The sequence below is a fragment of the Danio rerio genome, chromosome 10 (assembly GCF_049306965.1).
Source record: "Danio rerio strain Tuebingen ecotype United States chromosome 10, GRCz12tu, whole genome shotgun sequence".
NCBI classification, from domain to species: Eukaryota; Metazoa; Chordata; class Actinopteri; order Cypriniformes; family Danionidae; genus Danio; species Danio rerio.
In genome coordinates this window covers 34,140,120-34,162,160 of record NC_133185.1, presented here as the reverse complement: position 1 = coordinate 34,162,160, position 22,041 = coordinate 34,140,120, and the positions used below count along the sequence as shown (strand labels likewise).

General features: G+C 37.5%; 1 protein-coding gene across 53 annotated transcripts in view; it reads right to left on the bottom strand.

Moving 5' to 3' along the window:
- Positions 1–677: 677 nt before the first annotated feature.
- Positions 678–22,041, bottom strand: part of picalma (phosphatidylinositol binding clathrin assembly protein a) — an 88,597-nt gene continuing 67,233 nt past the window's right edge. For 6 of the 53 annotated variants that reach the window (XM_073913636.1, XM_073913649.1, XM_068223748.2 and 3 more), the window contains 7 exons: positions 21,140–21,268; positions 20,320–20,350; positions 20,132–20,231; positions 11,153–11,212; positions 9,046–9,150; positions 4,774–4,877; positions 678–2,094 (listed from right to left, as the gene is read on the bottom strand). In XM_073913636.1, the coding sequence (XP_073769737.1) occupies positions 4,785–4,877; positions 9,046–9,150; positions 11,153–11,212; positions 20,132–20,231; positions 20,320–20,350; positions 21,140–21,268 (518 nt within the window). In that variant the 3' untranslated portion in view covers positions 678–2,094; positions 4,774–4,784. Of the gene's footprint in view, positions 2,095–4,773; positions 4,878–9,045; positions 9,151–11,152; positions 11,213–15,479; positions 15,504–20,131; positions 20,232–20,319; positions 20,351–21,139; positions 21,269–22,041 lie in introns of all 53 variants that reach the window. The other 47 variants (XM_073913639.1, XM_073913651.1, XM_009305387.5 and 44 more) reach the window with 11 other exon arrangements.

Sequence of the window (22,041 nt, the reverse complement as noted above, 5' to 3'; positions counted from 1 at the left end):
TTGTTTACGAATGAGGGAAGGATGGAACGTGAGACTGACATGAGGATCAGTGCAGCGGCAGCAGAAATGCAGTCAATGTACTGGTCCGTTGTGGTAAAGCAGGAGTTAAGCCAAAGCTCTTGTTTTACCGGTCAAGCTACGTTCCTACACTCACCTTTTATCTTGAGCTTTGGGTCATGAACGAAAGCACAAGGTCTCAGATACAATCGGCTGAAATGAGTTTCCTTCACAGAGTGGCAGGGCGCACTCTTCTAGATAGGGTGAAGAGCTCAGAGTAGAGGCGCTGCTCCTCCACATCAAGAGAAGTCAGCTGAGGTGGATCAGGCATCTGTTTTGGATGCCTGCCTAGGAAGGTGTTCCAGGCAAGTCTTTCTGGGAGGAGGCCTCGGGGAAGACCCAGGACAAGCTGGAGGGACCATGTCTCTCAGCTAGCCTGGGAAAGCCTCAGGATTCCCCCGGAGTAGCTGGAAGAAGTGTCTGGGGAGAGAGGAAAGTCTGAAGTTTTCTCTTAAGACTGCTGCCCCAGAAAAGCGGAAGAAAATGAATAATTGTTTCAATTAGAATAATGTAATTTACATTGATATTATATAGATATAGTTGTCACTTTTTTCATATATCCATATAACATCCATATAACAAGTAAAAAAAAAAAACAATAAATAAAGACACACCCTTAGTTCAGTGGAAGCTGCACTTTTATTTGTAAATCACCCAAATTCTGCTTCATTTTTTTGTCATATAAACAAAATAGAATCTGCAGGGATGATGCAGTAAATATGCTAAATCAATGGATAGAATCGCTCTCATATTTGGACCGTCCTTTGTGTTCTTCCCTACTGGACAGGGTCGGCGTTATGTACACAGAGCACTGATCAACAGCGCCCCCTTTCTGTCTACAGGGCCTACACCTAAACACTACCGACCCCATCCTGACACCTGCGTTTCTCATTCATATCCACACACACGCACCCACAAACACACACACGCAACTCTTCTTTCTCCAGGACGGCCCGAAAATGAAGGCGAATCTGCACATTCAGGTCGAAAAGGCAGCCATATAACTGTCAAATGTAAAATAATGACATGCCAAGCAGAAAGCAGTACAGATCGTCCCCAAATGCAATGGCGCTGAATCACAAATGTAGTGCTCTGCTAAATGCTCCCTCACAAAAACCCACCCAAAACCCCCTGGGGCACAGAACTGACTATGTGGCGTAATGATTGGTATATTTCACCCTATGTCCTTTACGAATGGAGGCCGGTGAGCATTTGAGCTACAAAGAAATTGCACTAGACATACAACTGCTTCTGAGAATACTTAGTGCTGTATCAGTCAGTTTATAGGTGTCCATTTCCCCCCGTTTTTATATTATATATATTTTTTTTTCATAATTCAGTCACTCAAAATCCGAATTATACAACCAATCATACCCATATAAATGCATAATTCAAAACACCTCCCGTAAGGAAGATCTCAAGAAAAAAAAAAAAAAAAAAAGAGAAAAAAATATCATTTCTTTCATGTCCTCAGTGGGTAAATCATAAATAAATACAAGACAATACACAAGGAATGTCTACTGCAAACTTCAACATAAAAAAATAAAGTAGAAATTGTGGTAAAACGGATGTTAGAATATCTAATTGGTGATCGTTAAATCAGGTAATGCTTGATTGATGACCGGATAAAGACAGAACTCCAACCCACAAATCCCTCCCCGATCCCTTGTTTCGCCATTTCATGGACAAAAAAAAGGGAAGTGAAGCCGTGATTGCATGAAAACCCACCACATTCTGGCACTCACACTCTTTCAACACTCTTGTTTTTCGTTACAGACGCAGATCAGTTTGATATCGGTTACTGCGTTACACAAAGTACAAAATGAGCGCTGAGTCCTCCATGTCTGGGAAACAGAGTCGTAGCCCTCCCAACCCCACCCATCATATTCCATAATGCCCTTCCCACCCGTCCCTCTGATTCCTGTACAAGTGTGTCTCTGTCAAGAGTACAACAGCCAACTGGAGAGAGATTAAAGGTTTGAGATTTGCCATATAATTCATCCTTGGGAAGCGTCCACCCTCCTACATGAACTGCATCTGGAATCAGAGAAATGTAGATTATTGAAGACGTCGAACGCCATTTTATTTTGTGCATTTGACAGATTTGATTTTAATGGCAGTACATTGAACTGACAAGATTATCTTGTTGTGGATGACTGGTCAAGATAATTTATTAGTTTTTTTTAGATTAACTCAATATGCTAACGTATGCAGTAAAGCACCCAATCAATGATGAAATGAGTTTATGAAGCTGCAACTCAGGATTTGTTCTACAAAAATGAGTAAAAAGGGGTCATGTCATGTAAAGGAGCCAATTATGGATCGCTATAGACTGACTTTTCTCTAGGAGAACAGCTCTGAACAGACATTCTATAGGACGCAATAGGAGAGGCATTACTGAGAGGATTATAATGTGCATGAAGGAGGTTGGTGTCGTGATCTCGTTCCCTTGGAGTGTGCATTCACTTGGACAACCTAAAGAAAATGCTGATTTAGTTCATTTAAATGTTTAGGAATGAAACTTGAGAAACAGTTAATGTTTAACTTAAAGCTTAACAAACAGTTTTGGAGAATTACTTGTTTCCTCAAAATGCCCAAACATACTGTGGAAAAGGCGTTTCAAAGATGGCCACAGAGTGAAATAACTTGCCTTGTAGAGACTTTGGCTATATGCAGTGCATACTTCATACTTATATTAACATATATAGTATATGTACTATATATAAATACATGAATATATTTTAAAAGGCAATGCATTTTGCAATATGTATAAAGCAAGTATTCAAATCTAAACTTTAGAACACATTAGCTACAACATTGGGTCTTGATGACATACTTAAAATACTCCAATTTGATACAAAAAGCTGCGCAGAATTGATGTCCAAAGCTTTAAAATAGAGGTCTGTGCGGGACAAATTTATTAGTCCTGCTGCTGTGTGGTTTTATTCCGCATCCAACCGCTCCCACCATATATTCAGCCTTTGTTCACCCGCTGCCTGACCTGCCACGATTTCTACCTGACCCAACCGCTTCTGCTAAATTTAGGTCTGGTTTCCAAAATCTCACGTTTAAATTGTGTACTACCAAAAAAAAAGAGAGATAACAGATAAAACTGTAGGTTTGCAAGGATTGTAGGCCAAGCATGAGGTTTGTTTGCCCCTTTGTGATGAGACATGAGTGCCGCCTTGAGGCTGATTTATACTTCTGCATCAAGTACATGCATATGCATATGGTCTGGCGCAGCCTTCACACGGTCGCATAGCCCTCACTGTGGCTGACACAGACGCTGATGCGCAACTCTCCAAAAATTTAACTACACGTCGCAACCACGCATGGCACAAGCTATGTGATTAGTTGGCTTGGTAGCAGTGACGAGCGCGGGTGGTGCTGAGAGCCACGAGCCTGATGGAGCAATTGTCTACAAGTGTCGAGTCCTGTAAAGGAGCTCCAGATGAAAGTTTTTGTTTTTTGTTTACCTTATGATTAAAGTTGATGCACGTCCGCCGGTGTCCTGACATTTGATCCTACCCATCAGATTATGCCACCAATACTGTATTTCAGTGGTTCTGAGGTTGGGGTTAGGGAATCATGTAGGTTAGGGCATATCACATTACTTCATACTAAAATTTACACTTGTAACAAAATCTGATGAGTAGCATATTGCATCATCAAAATGTGCTCCTTACTTTTTGAATGAGAGGTACTCATTCAAACTCAGAGGAACATAAAAACCTGCTGCCAGCTAGCAATTCAGAAGTATTGCAGAGCAACACATGCAGCATGCAGAAGTATAGATGCATGGCTACATGAAAGGCAGGCGCCTTGGGTCACGCTTATCACTCGACACAGGAGTATAAATCAGCCTTTAAACCTGAAGTTCCAGTCGTTGTGACTGCTAAATTGGAAAACTTTGAGGTAGGCTTTTAATACATCACGCAAAGGGTCCTTTTTTTTTCATTTGCATCTATGACGCATGAAAAGACTCTCATACATCAGACTTGCTTGATGTGGGTTTCCTAATAGTAAACTGACCATTTTGTAATGCAAGCTGAAGGACAGCGCATCTTCATTTAGCTCTTCCATGTAGGTAAAGCTCGCTCAGAGAACTGTTATGCAGATGACGCGCCACAGACTGCGGAAAAAAGCATGTGCCATGTATTCAGCATGTGTAACAGTTGTGGCTGTCCCGCTGCTCAATAAGATATATGCTGTTCTGAAATAACGTCGGGACTCTGGAACAATATATTGTTAGCCTGCTCGCTTCCGTTCAAATTACACCAGAGTTACCGACCCCTACACTGTTTTATTCAGAAACGTATTCCCGCACCGCAAGACATCAGTTCGGGTCCTGTGGCTGACCTCTACTTCAAATTTCCACCTTTGTTCACAAGTTACTACTTCTTTACATTGAAAGTTTAACGCATGTAATTCTGCATGACATGACCCCTTTACATCAAGGGAAAACAGAACAACACATGCATGATTTGTAAATGAATGTCAAGAGCTCAGTGATACACCCCTCTCAACATAAAATGACACAATTTAAGGAACATCCTTTGAACAGCTAAACGTTGACAAATCACATCACCATGACATACAGAAAACATTGCAGTACTTGGAGATAAACAAGAATCAAAGATTTGACAATAGAAACGCTGTAACGGAGCAAGAAGCTGTCAATCACACACACACGCACACACAGCAGACATCCTGTACCTAAAGACGATCTAAAGGAAATCCTTCATAGACAGCTGTGCAAAAGGGTCCTGTCCTGGAGCTCTGAGAGGACTTGAACTGGAAGGACTAGAGGCTGTAGAGAGCTAGTTCAGAAAGAATGAAAGAGATTGAAAGAGTTCGAGGACAGCCAGAAAACTTACTCACACACACACAAGAGGGAAATTCAAAGACAGAGAATAAAAGATGTTCAGAAAGAGAAAAGCTCTGTGCACTAAAACCCCTGCATTCAGTGCCGTTTTCCTGAGCTAACACTGGTACAGAAATGAAGTAGGGGTGATGGGAACTCGATATGTATTTGGAGCTGAGAATTTGGTGCAGGTGTGGAATACATATCTATTCCCCAGAGATGTGTGAAAGCGACAATGCTTGCTTTCGTATTCAGAATAGAGCGGCGATGGCACATGAGGTGGACAAACTAGAGCGTATTCTGAATTAAGCCTAGAGCAGCTTCTAGAATAGAGTGTGATCAGTCAGGGTTGAGCTGATGCCTCTATTCCAAGGAGGATCATGGGGCTGGATAAATGCAAAAACATTCAGCTGAAACCTCTATGCATATTACTGTGCTCTAAAAAGTTTCATGGATTAAGATGTGGTCCCATTAGGAAGCTGTTTGGAGAATTCTTGCAGGCTAAATAAGTTGGTTCATAAGGCGATGAAGGCAACTCAAAGAGGTCACTTTCAAACCAAGCAACTTCACGTTGGGTAATAGGTGAATCTGTGTGAATTTAAGATAATAAGGCCCATATACACTACCAGTTAAATGTGACCCAAATCCGATTTTTCGCTCATATGTGACACAGACCTGATCTGTTCTGACTGTGTAAACACGAAAAAAATGCATGCATTCAGATATTCAGAGATCAGTTTCAGGCCTCCTTCATATGTGGAAATAAATCAGATGTGTGACAATACGACTATCATGTAAACAGGCAGATCAGATTTATTGAGGCATTCAGTTTTGTATGTCATGAAACGTGCGACAATGTGGTACTTCTCTGCGGTTTAATGACATTGAAGAAAGAGTGTGTGTGTGCTCTTCCTGAAATTTCGGATTCAGTTCTCCTCATTAAAGCCTGCCACAATTTGCTCCCACCAGATCTGAGATATCTCTCGTACCCACAAATTCCTCTGAATGGTGGCGGACACATAAATAAACCATAGGCACAAGCTGCGATGACAGCCCTTTCCCTCCTCCTCCACCTGAAAATATATATATATATTTTTTTTTATAATTATTTTATAGGGATTTTCACCTTTATTTTTGAAAGGACAGTAGAGAGAATTGGCAGGAAAGCATTGGGAGCAGAGAGAGGGGAAGGATCGGCATAGGACCGCGAAGTGGAATCGAACCCGGGTCGCCGCGAGCACCGGAGTGCATGTGTCGACGCAATAACCACTACACCACTGGCGCCGACCCTCAAAATCATTTTAAAGTTGGGTAAACTTTGCATTTTTTACAGAGCTAAAAGTAAGACAATTTCTTCCATCATGGCTTGTGTGACGCAGATGCTAGAACCCACTTTTACGCATGTGCGTCGTCGTAAATTGTATGGCAAGTGTAAACGCATGAATCGGATAAGGGTCAGAATTAAAGGAACGTGTAAATGGACAGGCAAAAAAAATTAGATATAGGCAACAAATCGGAATCGGGCATCAAGACCTGAAATTGTAAATCTGGCCTAAGGCCCCGTTTACACTAGTACGTTTTAGTTTTAAAACGGCGTTTTAGAATGAAAACGATCCGCGTCTACACTAGCGTTTTACCCAGCGTTTCTGAAAAGCTCTCCGTCCACACCACAGCACTGAAAACGCACATCACATGAACACACACACACACTCTAGCATGCGATGCGGCATATCTACCCAGATGAGAGCTGTTCTCGTTGGACTGTTCATCAAGGATCTACCGCTGGATCAAATCTCACTATATTTGTTAAACGTAATATTTAATTCATCTTCTCTATATCTAACGACATATTCCCCGACTTTGGTCTTTTGAATCTATTACTTGTTCTCAGGTAACGTGTTTTGGCTGAGCACAAAGATAAGTTAATAATTAATGTAACCACGCACATTCTGTATACTGACTGATTGTTTGCCTTTTTTTCCTATAATGTATAAACTTATTGTAGGTAATACTTTTATAATGGCCATTATTGATTATTAAAACTGATATTCAGCAAAAGAGAGGGTATGTTTCGTAATTTCAATGAAAATGAAAGGAGGCAGTTATGTTATAGGCTTTAGGCTTTTGTTATAAATATGCAAGCAGTGAAGATGACGCTCATATGACACCTCAACATCTCTGCTGTCTGTTAAGTTGTTAATATCAAAATGAAAATAGCAGTTCCTTATATTATGTTTTTATTTTATTTTTAAGATGTTGAAACAATGCATGTATCCAGGATGATGTGAATAAGGTCATAAAGTACACTGTTCCCTTTGAACATTCACCCGACATGTCCTCGTGAGTCTGTTTTACATATCAATCTTGCGAGTCTTACAAGAAGAGGATGCAGGACTAAACTGTGTAGGCTACTTAATATTGAGGAAAAGCCCCAATCAGAGAGGCTGTTGTCTGCAGCCCCGTCTCCGTTTTCCCCCATTCACACTGAGACAGAGCAGCAGCGTTTTAGAATGAAAACGCTCTGTTTTCAGTGCTCAAAAACTCCGGCGTAGTGTGGACGGATGGCACAGCCGTAGCAAAACTTAAACGTTTTAAAACGAAAACGCATTAATGTAAACAGGGCCTAAGGTGCCATGTACGCTAGTATATTTTGTTTTAAAGCGTATAAGTTTAGTTACATTTTCCGCTAATTTTGCATTTTTGACCTTCTGAAGTTAGTTTGGAAACACTGGTGTTGTTTCAATGTGGATGGACCAAAAAGCATACTTTTAAAAGCATAGATGCAGCTATCCACAATAATGAAATTCAGCAAAATTTTGTTGCTTTCCAATAGTATAGCGATGTGTAAAACAGCCAACACAGTGAATTTATCAAGTCAATAATTTGTTACAATTTCAATTAAATAAAATTTTTATTTTTTAATTGAATGAAACATTGTATAAATCAAGAAAAATCATGCAAAATTACCAATCACTCAGGCCCTGTTTATAAGTTCTGCTAAGGTTACACCTTCCGGCTACACTACCTCGGAGTTTTCAAGCCCCAAAAATGGAGCATTTTGGAAATGCTGTTTTAGTGTAGATGGGGGAAAACAGAAACATCTGAAAGTGGAGGCATGGCTGCAGACTCCCGAGGACACTTCGGGTAAATCTTCAAAGGAAACAGTGTACTTTATATCATCATTCACATCACCCTGGCTACATCGTTTCACTATCTTAACAATAAAATGAAAACATGTTATAAGGAACTGCCTATTTTCACTATGATATAAACAACTTTATATCACAAAGTTTATATCATAAACAGACACTAAAAAATTTGAGGCGTCGTGTAGCTGGCGTCATCTTCACTGTGTGCATATTTATAACTAAACGGGGTCTATAACATAACTGCCTGCTTTCATTTTCAGTGAAAAATATGAAACATACTGTCTCTTTTGCTGAATATCAGTTTTTATAATCAACAATAGCCATTATAAAAGTATTACATACAATAAGTTTATACAATATAGGAAATAAAAGCAAACAATCAGATCAGTCAAATACGCAGAATCAGTGTACGTGGTTACATAAATCAATATATTAACTTATCTTTGTGCTCAGCCAAAACACGTTACCTGAGAACAAGTAATATATTCAAAAGACCAAAGTTGGGGAATATGTTGTTAGATATAGAGAAGATGAATTAAATATTACGTTTAACAAATATAGTGAGATTAGATTCAGCGGTAGATCCTTGATGAACTCCGACATGCATAGCTCTCATCTGGGGGTTCTGTGCTCAAAGTACCCGCTGACTACCTGGAGCTCAGACGCGTACATATACTGCAGAGCATGCCAGAGTGTGTGTGGTCAGGTGATGTGCGTTTTCAGGGGTGTAGTGTGTACGGAGAGCGGTTCAGAAATGCTAGATGAAACGCCAGTGTGGACAGAGTGTTTTCACTCTAAAACGCCATTTTAAAACTAAAACGTATTGGTGTAAACAGGGCCTTTGATTGCAATTAAAATGTGTGGAAGTAATCTGCAAAAATTCCCCAAATAACAATAAATATGACCACAACTTAAGGCTTCTAGATTTAATTGTGGTAGACACCAGTTTGTGGTAGTCAAGTGGTCATACAGTACCTGTGCCCCTGACACTGGGCCAAAGGGATTGGCAGGCCGCATCACAGGTTGTGTGTACATCATTGTGGGCTGAGTCATCATGGCCATGGAGCCCATTTGAGGAGGCTGGAATGACAACAAAACCTAAGTTAAAGTATAGACAGAGGAACGTGAGTCAGTCTAAAGCCACTGTTCTTATCTGATCAGACTGGAAATTGTGTTGAACTCCACCTCAGTTACATAGAACACAGCAGATGATAAACTTCTATTTTTTGTCTTTGCATTTTTTATTTTATTTTTTTTTAAGAGCAACTCATACTCATTTAATTTACTTCTACTCTTTTAACACTAAGACAAAAAGTGAGACAGATACAGGAACTAGACCAGAGGATCCAAAATGGATGAGTCATAATGGCAGTGACAGTTATGTAAGTGCAGATGCTGTTATTTAAGAGCATCATTTACAGAGCACCTTCCTCTCTTTTAACCATTAACCAAAGCCTGTGCTACTTTACCTGAATGGCTCACTCAGTCTGTATTATTGAGTCCTAATGAAAATACTGAAAGATGGTTAAACTAATAGGGGGAAAAATCTACATTTAAAACAAAAAAAGATGACTGTGCCCTCTTAGTAAGAACCAATTTTAAATCTAGTTTAGAATATTTATAAATAAAATGTATAACTATTTGACTATACCCAACTATAATAATAAATATATTAAAATTTGTAACACTGTATTCATTTAAAACTACTATTAAAATTATAGTTAAACATATAATTTTTTTTAATTATGATTATCATTTAAAAGAAGATAGATTTAACAACAACATGTATCAATTAAATATTTTTATGTATAATTACAAATGTTCAAATATAAAATCATAGGGAGCTATATGGACATGTTAACGAGCATCATGGAGAAAATATACATTAGAACTAACCTTAAAATACAGAATTATTAATAAAATGAGATGCTATGAGGATTTTAACAGGTCTTTCATTCTAAATAAAAACAATTATAATTTTAAATAAATAATGTGATCTAATGATAATTATTTTGGTTACACTATAACGGTGTCCTTGATACAGGGTAACTATACATTTAAGTAATTACATGTACACTACCTGACAAAAGTTTTGTCGTTGATGCCAGTTGAAAGAGCAACAAATAATAACTTGACTTCTAGTTGAACAGCCTGAGGTATCAAGATATTTGTGCTCCCTATTATATTACAAACCACAGGAGAGCGCACATTCTTCAGCAGAATAAAGCTCCTTCTCATACTTTAGCCTCCATCAAAGTTCCTGAAAGCAAAGAAAGTCAAGGTGCTCCAGGATTGGCCAGCCCAGTCACTAAATATGAACATTATTGAGCACGTCTAGGGTAAGATTGAGGAGGCATTGAAGATGAATCCAAAGAATCTTAATGAGCTCTGGGAATTCTGCAAGAATGCTTTCTTTGTCATTCCAGCTGACTTTATTAATGTTATTTGAGTCATTGCAGAGATGTATGGATGCAGTCCTCCAAGCTCATGGGAGTCATACGTATATTATGTATATCAAATATCAAAAGTCAAATGTATATTAATTCTTTTTTCACTGTACCATGACTTTATATTCTATACTGTACTTTATTTCTGTTAAGTGACAAGACTATAGTCTAAGCAAAGTCAGACTTTTCTAATTAAATCATTCAAGATATGATCATATTTTATTTTGGTAAAAAAAAACGTAATCTACAGGCCTTTGCCTTTCATATAAGCCACTTCTGATACCAAATGATCAACTAGAAGTCAAGGTATTATTCACTGTTCTTAAAAGTTGGATAGGCAACAAGACTTTTGTCAGGAAGAGTACCTATTATATGGTACCTAAAGCTAAGGGCTTATAGAGCGATGCAGCCAATCGGCTAACATAAAAGAGAGGAAGCAAAAACAACAATAATAATAATCTGTCTCAGTAATGTTGACCTACTCTGAATGAAGGGCTCTAGAGGGCCCTTCATAGTGTTCACTACACCCACACTGCACTCATGGGACTGACGGCATCACTGCACACTCTCAATAAACAGCCAATACTTCTGACACTGATGGAGTGACTAATGCACAACCCCCCCTTCACACTCACCATCGCGTATCCCATCATTCCTGTGGGCGTCGTGGCAGGGAAGGCCATCACTGAGGGAGCCTAGAGGACACAGTCAGTGTTAGAGCACAAATACCACAGGTAAAACATCACCAGGTTTATTCTTAGCATAAACGAGCCATTCTTCCCAAAACCTTAAGTGAGAATTTCCAACCATGAGATCACAACTGCCCTAGACAGCCCATCTCAGTTTCCACAGGCTGAATAAAGGACACTTTGTGCAAGTGGATGCTTTTTAAGGCGAGACACTGCAGGTGAATAGGGTATACGATCAACTAATATTTATCTCCATACTTCCCCAGTCACATTAAGATTTTCAGTAATTGTATTGTACGTTTTAAAATATGCAAATTAGACACTAATTAAATATGCGCTATTTTCTAGAACAAAAATCTGGACATTGGATTAAAGGCAGGTTCATATTTGTTTAATTTCTAACATATGAGCTAAAGGTTTTTATCTTTTCATCACTATTATTCTGAAAACAATAGAAATTCTTTGTTTTTGTAGAATAAAAAATATAGTGTGAGGCAAATTAAGGCTGAACAAATTCCTCTATAATGTTCAGAATACAGATACGACATGAAGTAGAGATGTATGGCTCAGTGCAGCAGGGGAAAAAAAACTCATTTGAGAAAAAGAACTTACTAGAAAAAATTACTGTAACAGAAAAATCAATGGAACCAGATTGATAATGTGTTAAAAAAAAGAAACATTTGAAAGTGTTTTCTTTGCGTTAGGATGGAAAAAAAGACAGGTGCAAGAAAACAGCCCTTATGCCTGCAGTCTCTTGCTTAAAAAATTTATTCAAAAAAGATGCTACATTTTTTTTTTAGCTTTCTCTGGTAACAGAGAGCCGGTTACATCTGGGAATCATTATAGATGTCTTTTTACACACTCCAACCAGAGCATCAGACCAAGAATACAGGCAAGGAGACAGAGAGGAAGAGAGCGAGTGTGTGTGCGTATGCTCTTTGAAGGCAGAGTGATTAGTTGCAGGTGCAGGGCTCTGGTGGAAGAGAGAAGCTCTTTGTGAAGGAGCTGTGAGATCCTCAATGAGGCCTTCCGTGGCTACAGACACACTTTTCTTTCCACTCATGCACTATTGAAATGGACTCCAAATGGCCTCTAAATTCAGGGGAGGATCAGTGACCAAATGACCAAGAAATTGTAAAATGAACAGACTGAGTTCATTTAGCAAAAAAACGTATAACTTCAAATAGTGAGCAGTTTAAATATCTCATTAAGTTTTGTTGAAATATATAGTTGTGCACCATCTGCATAGCAGTGAAAGCTAATCCCATGCTGTCTAATAATGTTTGCCATGGAGAAAGTATAAACACTACCTTGACAAAAGTCTTGTCCCCATCCAAGTTTTAGAAACAACAAATAATAACCTGACTTCTAATTGATCATTTGGTATCAGAAGTGGCTTAAATGGCAAATGCCTGTAGACTACGCTTATTTTACCAAAATAAAATATGATCATACCTTGAATGTCTTGTCACTTAACAGAAATAATGTAGAGTATAGAATATAAAGTCATGGTGAAAAAGAATGACTATTGATTATGACTCCCATGGGCTTGAAAACTGCATCCATGCATCTCTGCAATGACTCGGATCACTTATTAATAAAGTCCTTTAGAATGAAAGTGTTCTTGCAGGACCTCCAGAGTTCATCAAGATTCTTTGGACTCATCTTCAATGCCTCCTCCATCTATTCCATGCTCAATATTGTTCATGTCTGATGACTGGGCTGGTCAATCCTGGAGCACCCTGACCGTCTTTGCTTTCAGGAACTTTGATGTGGAGGCTGAAGTATGAGAAGGAGCGCTATCCTGCTGAAGAATTTGCCCTCTCCTGTGGTTTGTAATGTAATGGGCAGCACACATCTCTTGATAACTCAGGTTGTTGATGTTGCGATCCACTCTGCAGATCTCTTGCATGCACCCATACTGAATTTAACCCTTGAAAATCCATGATTTTTCCTTCACCAAACTTGACTGATTTCTGTGAGAATCTTGGGTCCATGCGGGTTCCAATTAGTCTTCTCCAGTATTTGTGATGATTGGGATGCTGTTCAACAGATCATTCATCTGAAAAATCTTCTGCCACTTTTCCAAATGATCAACTAGAAGTCAAGTTATAATTGGTTGCTCTTACAACTGGGATTAAGGACAAGACTTTTGTCAGGTAGTGTATAGAAAATAGTTAGGGGACTAAGATTGATCCTTGAGGCACTCCGTATTTCACTGGCAAGATATTTGACAGTTGTCCATGCAGATTTACTAACTAGTCAGGGTCAGATAGGTATGATTTAAACCACCTTAAGGACTATCTCTGTTCTTTGAGCGAATAAATCTAACCTTAAAAGATTAGCCACATAAAAAGATTATTATTTAATGTTTTATTTGTCCAACCTGAATGTAGAGCCATAATGTATCCACTGCATACAAAATAGAAGTTGCATTTCCCCCAGAAATGTTCTGTTATAATGCAATTATGAAATGGAACTCGTAGAAAATGGGTCTTTGTTTTTATTTTCAGTTTTTCCCCTCATAAAAATTCAGTTATTTATTTTCCCCCCTCAATAGTCTTAACAAACATAATGATAACACCCTAATATTTAGACTTAATCTTGTGATTTGGACAGTACTTAATAATGCAATGACGAACTATACGACAGTAGCATGTGTGCAATACAGTTTTACGAGTACATGAGCCTGTTTTTGTATGAGATTTACTAACATACAGATAGATTGTATGGTTTGGTTCATATGCAAACAAGTATCTGCATATGATAAGGTGTGAACCAAAAGGCCTACAGGAACTCAAGAGTTGTGACCCAACCAAACCAGGTGGGTAATCTCCTGGGAGGCCATATCCTGTAGTGTGTCACAAACAGTGCTTTGGGTTAAGTTACTTAAGGACCGATAAGTTAACATCACTGCTGAGGAACTGCACTATTCATTGCCTTTAATAAAGTCGTCTCCCCATAAGAACTTTGGTAAGCTTATTTATGTTATGCATTAGTCATCTAATACATTGGCGAGCCACCCAAAAATGGACAAGCCAAATACAGCAAAGTCTAAAAATTTGGCGAGCCAGCCAGGAGAGACTGAAAATAAGTGTCTCACAGGCAGTACCTTGGGTTAAGTTACTTAAAAACTGACAAGGTAACATCACTGTTAAGGAACTACACTATTCGTTGCCTTCAATAAGGTCTCCTCCCTATAAGAACTTTGGTAAGCTTATTTACTTTATGTATTGGTGTCATCTAATACATTGGCGAGCCACCCAAAAACAGTCAAGCCAAATACAGCAAAGTCTAACAATTTGGCGAGCCAGACAGGAGAGATTGAGAGGAGAAAAATTCATCGACTGCATCAAGAAGTGAACTGTAGAATCTTGAAGAATCTACAGTTTAAGCTTAAGATAAACAGATTTTGTTTGTGGAAGAGTCCTGGAAATACATGTTGCATCTGTGGACAGTTTATTTTAATCAACTGGATCTCATCTCAAAGATCCTAGTTTGGTGAGTAAAACTTATCAGCTCTCAAAGCACCCTTAAAGGAAACATCTTTTATACGTAAACATTAAAAGTAAGCAGGTCAACTGGCCGTAGTGCAGTAATAATAATAATAATAATAATACTTTTAGTAGAAATTCAATTCATAATGTCGGTCATAGTGCTTGAAATAACTCATTTTTGTGACCCAAGATGATTTAATACCACAACAAAAAAGAAAGCACTATTTTTATAAGCATTTCAATCTTCTTTATACTTTGATGCATTTACTTCTGTGCTGCACATGTAGATTTTATGCATGTTGTCGCCATCTAGCTTTTAGGATGAATGTAAATCTTTGGTTTAATAATAAAAACAAAAAGAAAGCTAAATAATACTTCTCCATAAAGATATCACTTTCTTTTTGTTTCTTAGTGAAATCTCAGTAAATTTTGACTGTTTTAAGTCCGTATTGCGCATCCCTACAAGGCATGTTAAGGACCTGAACGCAACAACTGTTGGAGTAACTAAAACACTGGACTTTGCACACTCCACTGGAAACACTAGCCCATTGATTGACGCCAAAATGACTATGGTTGTTTGCTGATGCCGATAAACAAATGAAACGGATGAGAGGAAAGGGCAGAGGAGGAACAGAGCTGCCAGCCATGCCGAGATCACATCTGGTTAGATCAGCTCATGGGTTTCACTCAAACAACAACCGTGACTAAAGCCGAGCCGGTGGTGTTAATAATTTCATGCATTTCAGAGAATGCTTCAACTCAACATTTGGACTTACGTATTGTGGGAAAAGCATGCCATTCTGTTTATTCCCCCGGATGAGAACAGTTAGACAACGCAACAAACACAATTAGAAGGCAAACAACACAATAACATTGCACATTGAAAGCTCACACAAACACAAATGTAAACACAGACAAGACACAATACATTCCAGCTGCTCTGAGTGTGGATTACAGCCCTGTTCCAAACAATAGTGTGCTGCCTATTAAGGTGCCATTCCAAGGAAATAGATGTCAAAATAATGAATCATTCATAAGATGTCTAAGTTTGAACAGAATAAAAGGAGAATGAAATGTATAGTTCAGTGATACAAATGGGCATAGGTTTGGAAAAGTTTTAAACCCGGCAACATTTTCTGCTATATCGTACATTTTTTTTTTACGTTTTTGTTTTTAGGACAACAATATATTCAGCAAAAAAGATATCCAAGATGCCATTTTAATTTGTAATGAAATCTGTGTTTTGGTACCTAATGAAGACAGCAGAAGTCAATGACTACGTTTACATGGACATCAGTAATCAAATTATTTGCTTTAATCCAATTAAGAGAATAATAAGACTAAGGTATTTGTATGAGTTTTGAGTGTTACTTTCATGATCCTGTTTCAAATGTTATAGCACATAATTCGATTAACGTCATCATGTCACCGCGCTATCCGCATGTCCTCCGGAGTTTCATGTAATTTCGGGTGTTTCAGTTTTAATGAACTGCTGGAAGAGTTAGGCTATTTTTTTAAATGGAAGTTCATACCGCATACTGAATGGAAGAAAAAAACCTCCGCGTTTCACGATGCAGGTGTCTGTGGTCTGCACTGACTCGGTAAGTGCAAAGAGTATCAAATAGCCACGCATGTGTGTGTGTTTGTGTGGACTATTCTTTCGAAAAACACGGCAAAAAGTCATACAAGACGGTAATAATTTGCTTAATGTGTTTACATGTCTGTAATGCACTTTAATAATGCGACTAAAATCAGCGTACTCCACACTTCTTAATTAGATTTCTCTTTAGTTCGATTATGACCTTAATCTGATTAAATTAATCAAAAATCGTTGCAATACTCTTAATCAGAGTATTGTCTTAATCGCATTATTGGTGTCCATGTAAACGTAGCCACTGATCCATCTGAATGATTTAGTCTGACATGTATAGCTACTGTTCCAAAATAGTTTAAATGTTTCTCAAAATGAAATGAATTGTGTTCAAAGGATAAAACAGTTTTTTTCTTTTTTTAATGCAGAAGTTTAAAAAGAGCATATTTTGGAGCAGTAATCACAATACCGTAAAACCGTGATATTTTTATCCAAGGTTATCATACTGTCAGAATATTATATCAGCCCATGCCTAGATACAAATAGGGGTACTGTCATTTATTATTACTTAAGAATAATAAATTATATTATCTAATCAGGGCCAGGCAGTAGGTAGTGCTGTCGCAAGAAGGTCGCTGGTTAGAACTTGGCTAAGTTGGCGTCTCAGTGTGGAGTTTGCATGTTGTCCCTGCGTTTGTGTGGGTTTCCTCCGGGTGCTCTGGTTTCCCCCACAGTCCAAAGACATACGGTAAACAGGTGAATTGGGTAGGCTAAATTGGCCAGTGTATGAGTGTCTGTGGATGTTTCCCAAAGATGGGTTGCGGCTGGAAGGGCATCCGCTGCGTAAAAACATGCTTAATAAGTTGGCTGTTCATTCCGCTGTGGCGACCCCAGATTAATAAAGGGACTGAGCTGACAAGAATGAATGAATGAATTATCCAATGAGGTTAATCATTAACCAAAACAAAACGAAGACTATACATTTATTTAATTATTTGCAAAAGGAAACAGTAATACAGCTGAAGTCAGAATTATCAGCCCCCCTGAATTATTAGCTCCCCTGTATATTCTTTCCCTAATATTTGTTTGACAGTAGGGGTGTCAAAATTAATTGTTTCTTCGGTGCACCATGATGCAGATGGGGATATCGATATGTGCTCAGTAATAGATCATGACCAGTTATTACGTACTGACAGCATTTATCTCCTATGCGCGTGTCGCAGTAGAATACTACAGCGAAGGAGGTGAGGGTGAATAATAAAACACTCCTACTACTTAAAAGGTGGATAATTATACACAATTCAACTGCTTGTGAGTTTGTTGGAAAGTCTTTCATTGACACTGAGGAAGGCACAACACACAGCCGCTATTTCACTACTAGGGAGAAATGCTGTAAAACTCCAGCTCTGCCTCTCTCTTTCTCTCTCTCACTTTGGAAATTTGACCCGCTGACGTGTTCATGAGGTAACTTTTCCTCTCCTCTTGGCTGTGAAAGTGATACTTGTGGATCCAGACACAAGCGTGCCTGAGGTGCAAGTTTTCTCCACAGTGTCTTTAATGGATCACCTGTGATAACCGCATATTATGCACATATCCGCAGCTATGCTTCATTCCTAAAGCCAATCGAAGCCCTTTCTGTTGAGCGGGTGAAGACAATGACCAATCATGGGGGTGTAAGACCTCGCTTGACACTCAAAAATCAAGCGGGACAATATTTACATTAGTTTATTTGCTATAAATGCTCATGCTGTGTTCTGTAGGCGTATTTGTTTTTTTTTTTTTTAATACATTCAAAAAGAGTGTTTTCTTGAGCAGGTAAAATTAAAGGTCCAGGTAATATATCTTACTGCTTGTATTAAAGGACAAAATTGTATTACAAATAATATATAAATACTAATATATATATATATATATATATATATATATATATATATATATATATATATATATATATATATATATATATATATATATATATATATATATGTATATATAGAAAAAAATTGTGTTGTAAAAAAAAACTAATTATGTAGATCTTTTTCAAGATACTAGTGTTTGAAGTGACATTTAAAGGCTTTACTAGGTTAATTAGGCAAGTTAAGAGTAATGAGGCAAGTCATCATCAGTTTGTTCTGTAGACAATCAAAAATATTTAGTTTAAGGGGGCTAATAATATTGAATGTTATATTAAAGTATATAAAATTAAATAATATAAAAATGGTTTTAAAAGAAAGTAAAACTGCTTTTATTCTAGCCAAAATAAATCAAATAATATTTTAACTAGAAGAAAAACTATAGAAAATGCTGTAAAAGAAATTCCTTTCTCTGTTAACCCCTGTGCACTGTTCAAGTTTACTACCCTTTTGTTATGTTGGAGATGAAAACATCCACTGAATTAAACCGCTGTAAAAATGCATAAAACATTCTTTAATCTTTTTTTTTTTTTTTGCATAAATCTGTTAAACTAAGCTTTTTGCACATGCCAATCTAAATGATTAATGCTGCCAACTGGTTATCAACAGTAAAAATGAAAAATTTTACCTCTTCCCAACAGGGAAAACCACCAACAATAAAAAATGCATAATTATATGATGTCATGGCTTTGCACCCAAAAAATGGTTGTAGTGGAAGGCAAAAACAGCTACGAACAATAAATAAGGAAGGAAAAAATGAAGATCAATCAAAAACAATGCATCAAAGCCAATGTTGTTTCACATGTCCAAGACAAGTAAAAGGTAAACAAAAAAATCCAGTCCACAGTTACTTTTTATATTGAAAATATGTCATTCTGTGTGTTTTTTTGCACCAAATCAGTGACATCATTTATAAATTTGCCAGTTAAAGAGGTCAAATCCTGTAATTATCTAAGCAATTTATAGTTTTGATCAGGACTGGGGTTGATTAACAGATTTTTGCAGAAATTATAAAAATTCTTTTTTTTTTTTTACAGCAGTTTAATTTAGTGGATAATTTCATCCTGATCATAACAAAAGAGTAGTCAATTTGCCCGGAGTGTTTCGTTGAGTTTTTAAAAAATAACTTTAAAGCATTTTCCCAAAATATGTGTCAAAATAAAATCTGTCATCAAAAATCATTATGTTAACTGAAATAGAGAAAAAGTTCTGGCCAAATTAAAACTCAAAATCACCCCAGAGTGGACAAAAACATTCCCAACAGCACATAAGGGTGAAACATCATTTGGGATACATTTGAAAAATAAATCCACAGGGCTAAATCTGATATATAAAACTAAAAGTTATAGAGAAACCTATTTGTAAGAGAAATGTAACTGTAAATACACATATAATTTGATATAAAATCAAGTATATAGATTTAAACTAAGAAACTGCTTAAGTTTGGTGTAATGTGCGTATATTGATCGCCACACTTGCTGAGATGTTCACAGTTAATGATAAATGCAAATAAAGAAGGAAATGAATCAATGAGTCAAAGTTCCAATGACATGATAGTAAAGCAGATTAGGCAAATGTTTGCAGAGATAGGCGAGTAAAACAGTAAACTTCCTTCTCCACTGACAATCAGACACCTACAAAACAAATGTTTGCATTTTTCTATCCATTCTGTTTCTGTACGTCATCCAACCACAGAATGATATTTTGGCCAGATGGAGGTTTTTGTTTTACTAATGTACAGCCTTTTAGTTTTAAGAAATATTTGCCTATGTAGACAGCATATAGTGAGGCAGTTCACTTATGTCTGGAACAGAGCCTGTGTTTGAGAATCTCCAGCTTTTGTTCATCTACTGGTTTATGACAGCTGTTTCTAGCACAAGTTTGGTTTGTCCGAGTCAGTGAAAGCACACATTGTTGGCCTCACCATGGTGGCAGGATTCCATGTAGTGGTAGGAGCCGTCTTTGGTTGCCAGTTCATTCCTCCTGTTAACTTCTTCTCTCCAGGTTGACTCCAGTGGATGTCACTAAGAAAGAATAGAAGAAACAATAATAAGTTAGCAAGATTTATAAAACCAAAGAATTAGGATTGAGATGAGCAGCAAATATTCATACTTTTTTGCTGTTCCGTTTCCAATACCGAGATCTGGAAGAAGCAGAAATCTGGTTAATATTACGCCTTCCATGGTGCAATGCTATTTTTATGTTTACAAGCTCCTGAATCAATAAACAACACTAAAATCACTGTTCCTAATGATTAATTATAGAATTCAGAGTACAATGTGTGTGGAGACTGATAAGATATATTTTTTTTAATTCCATGTTTGCTGGTCTTTTTTTTTTTTTTTTTTGTAAGGCCACAAAATTTAAAATCATAAATCCGAAAGTACAACGCCTGGAAATGCCAAAAACTGCACTTTTTTGGCAGAGGAAGTTAAAATTCCTGTTGGGTTTGAGATTTCGCTTTCTTCTTTCTTGTGGGTATTGGCATGTTTGATGTGTGTGCCAATTTTCGTACGCGTGTGTGAAACTGAGCTTGGGGGCCACTCCGTCAAATGTGCATAGGTGGCACTGTCGAGCAATTTTGCCACACCCACTTCTGAAACCTAAACAAAATTTTGCCACTTCTGGCACAAAGTTCGTGAGTTTGAGCATGTTTAGACCCTCAAAAATTAACTCTAGATAATACTACTACTACTACTACTAATAATAATAATAATAATAACTGAAAGCAAATCCAATAGGGCCTATGCACTGTTCTTGATCCCTCGATATTAACAAAAATCTTCTGTAAATTTTAAACAAAATTTCTTCTTAGTAATACTAAAATAATGCTGTTGACATATAGTGTATACTTCGGTTTAAGTCTAATTAATCATGAACCTAAGTAATAAAGTTAATCTATTGTTTGCTGTAACAAAAACATGACACTCACTGCCCACTAGGTTGGCCAGTGAAGAATCCAAGTCATCGGAGACCAGTTTGCCAGAGAGTTGGGCACTGGGCGTCAGACCCTGGTTAGGAGAGGTCACTGTGGGTTTCAGGATGCCACCTAAAATATCATCTTAAACAAACACAGGACAGGGAATGGGAGAGGGACAAAAGACGAGGACAACAAATACAAACACAAAAAGCGCAGTTAGGTCTGGGTGGAGCGCGAGGTGGCCGCCCTCACAGCAAATGTTGCAGGACTGAAAGTGAAAGAATGTGGGTAAAACCTTGTGAAGTCAACTCACCCAGACATGCAGTGCCATGCAAAGCCAGCGGGCCAAACAGATCAAACCACACAGTGAGAGGAGAGAAAGAGGACAGAATGAGGAACATCTTAAAACATCAGCTTGTGATCTTATCTTACATGAGGATCACTTTTTTAAAGAGCTGGTTCACCTCAAAATGAACAATCTGTCATCTATTACTCACTCTCATGTTGTTCTAAACCAATTTTGGCTTGGGTCATCATTCAGTGTAATTATTATTCACATAAAAATGGTCAAAATGTTTGAAAAAAACATCAAGTGGTTTAATAAAAAAACAAACAAACAAAAAAAAAAACATTTTCTTTATATGACAAAGAGATTTGGAAAAAACAAACCTCAAGGGTTCTTTCAAAAGATTAAACATGCCGTGTAAAATGCAACAATAAACCGTTGGTTTTAATGATTCACGCAAATATGTTTGATTTAAGATGACTAAATTTACACTGTAAGCATTTTTTAATGATTAATGTTTGTGTGTGAAAGAGTGGTAAAAAGCGAGCACTTTTTTGCAGTAGACTTAAATGAAATCACTTCAATTCATTTTTTAAGGAGGGACTGAACATCTTTGAAGATAAAAACA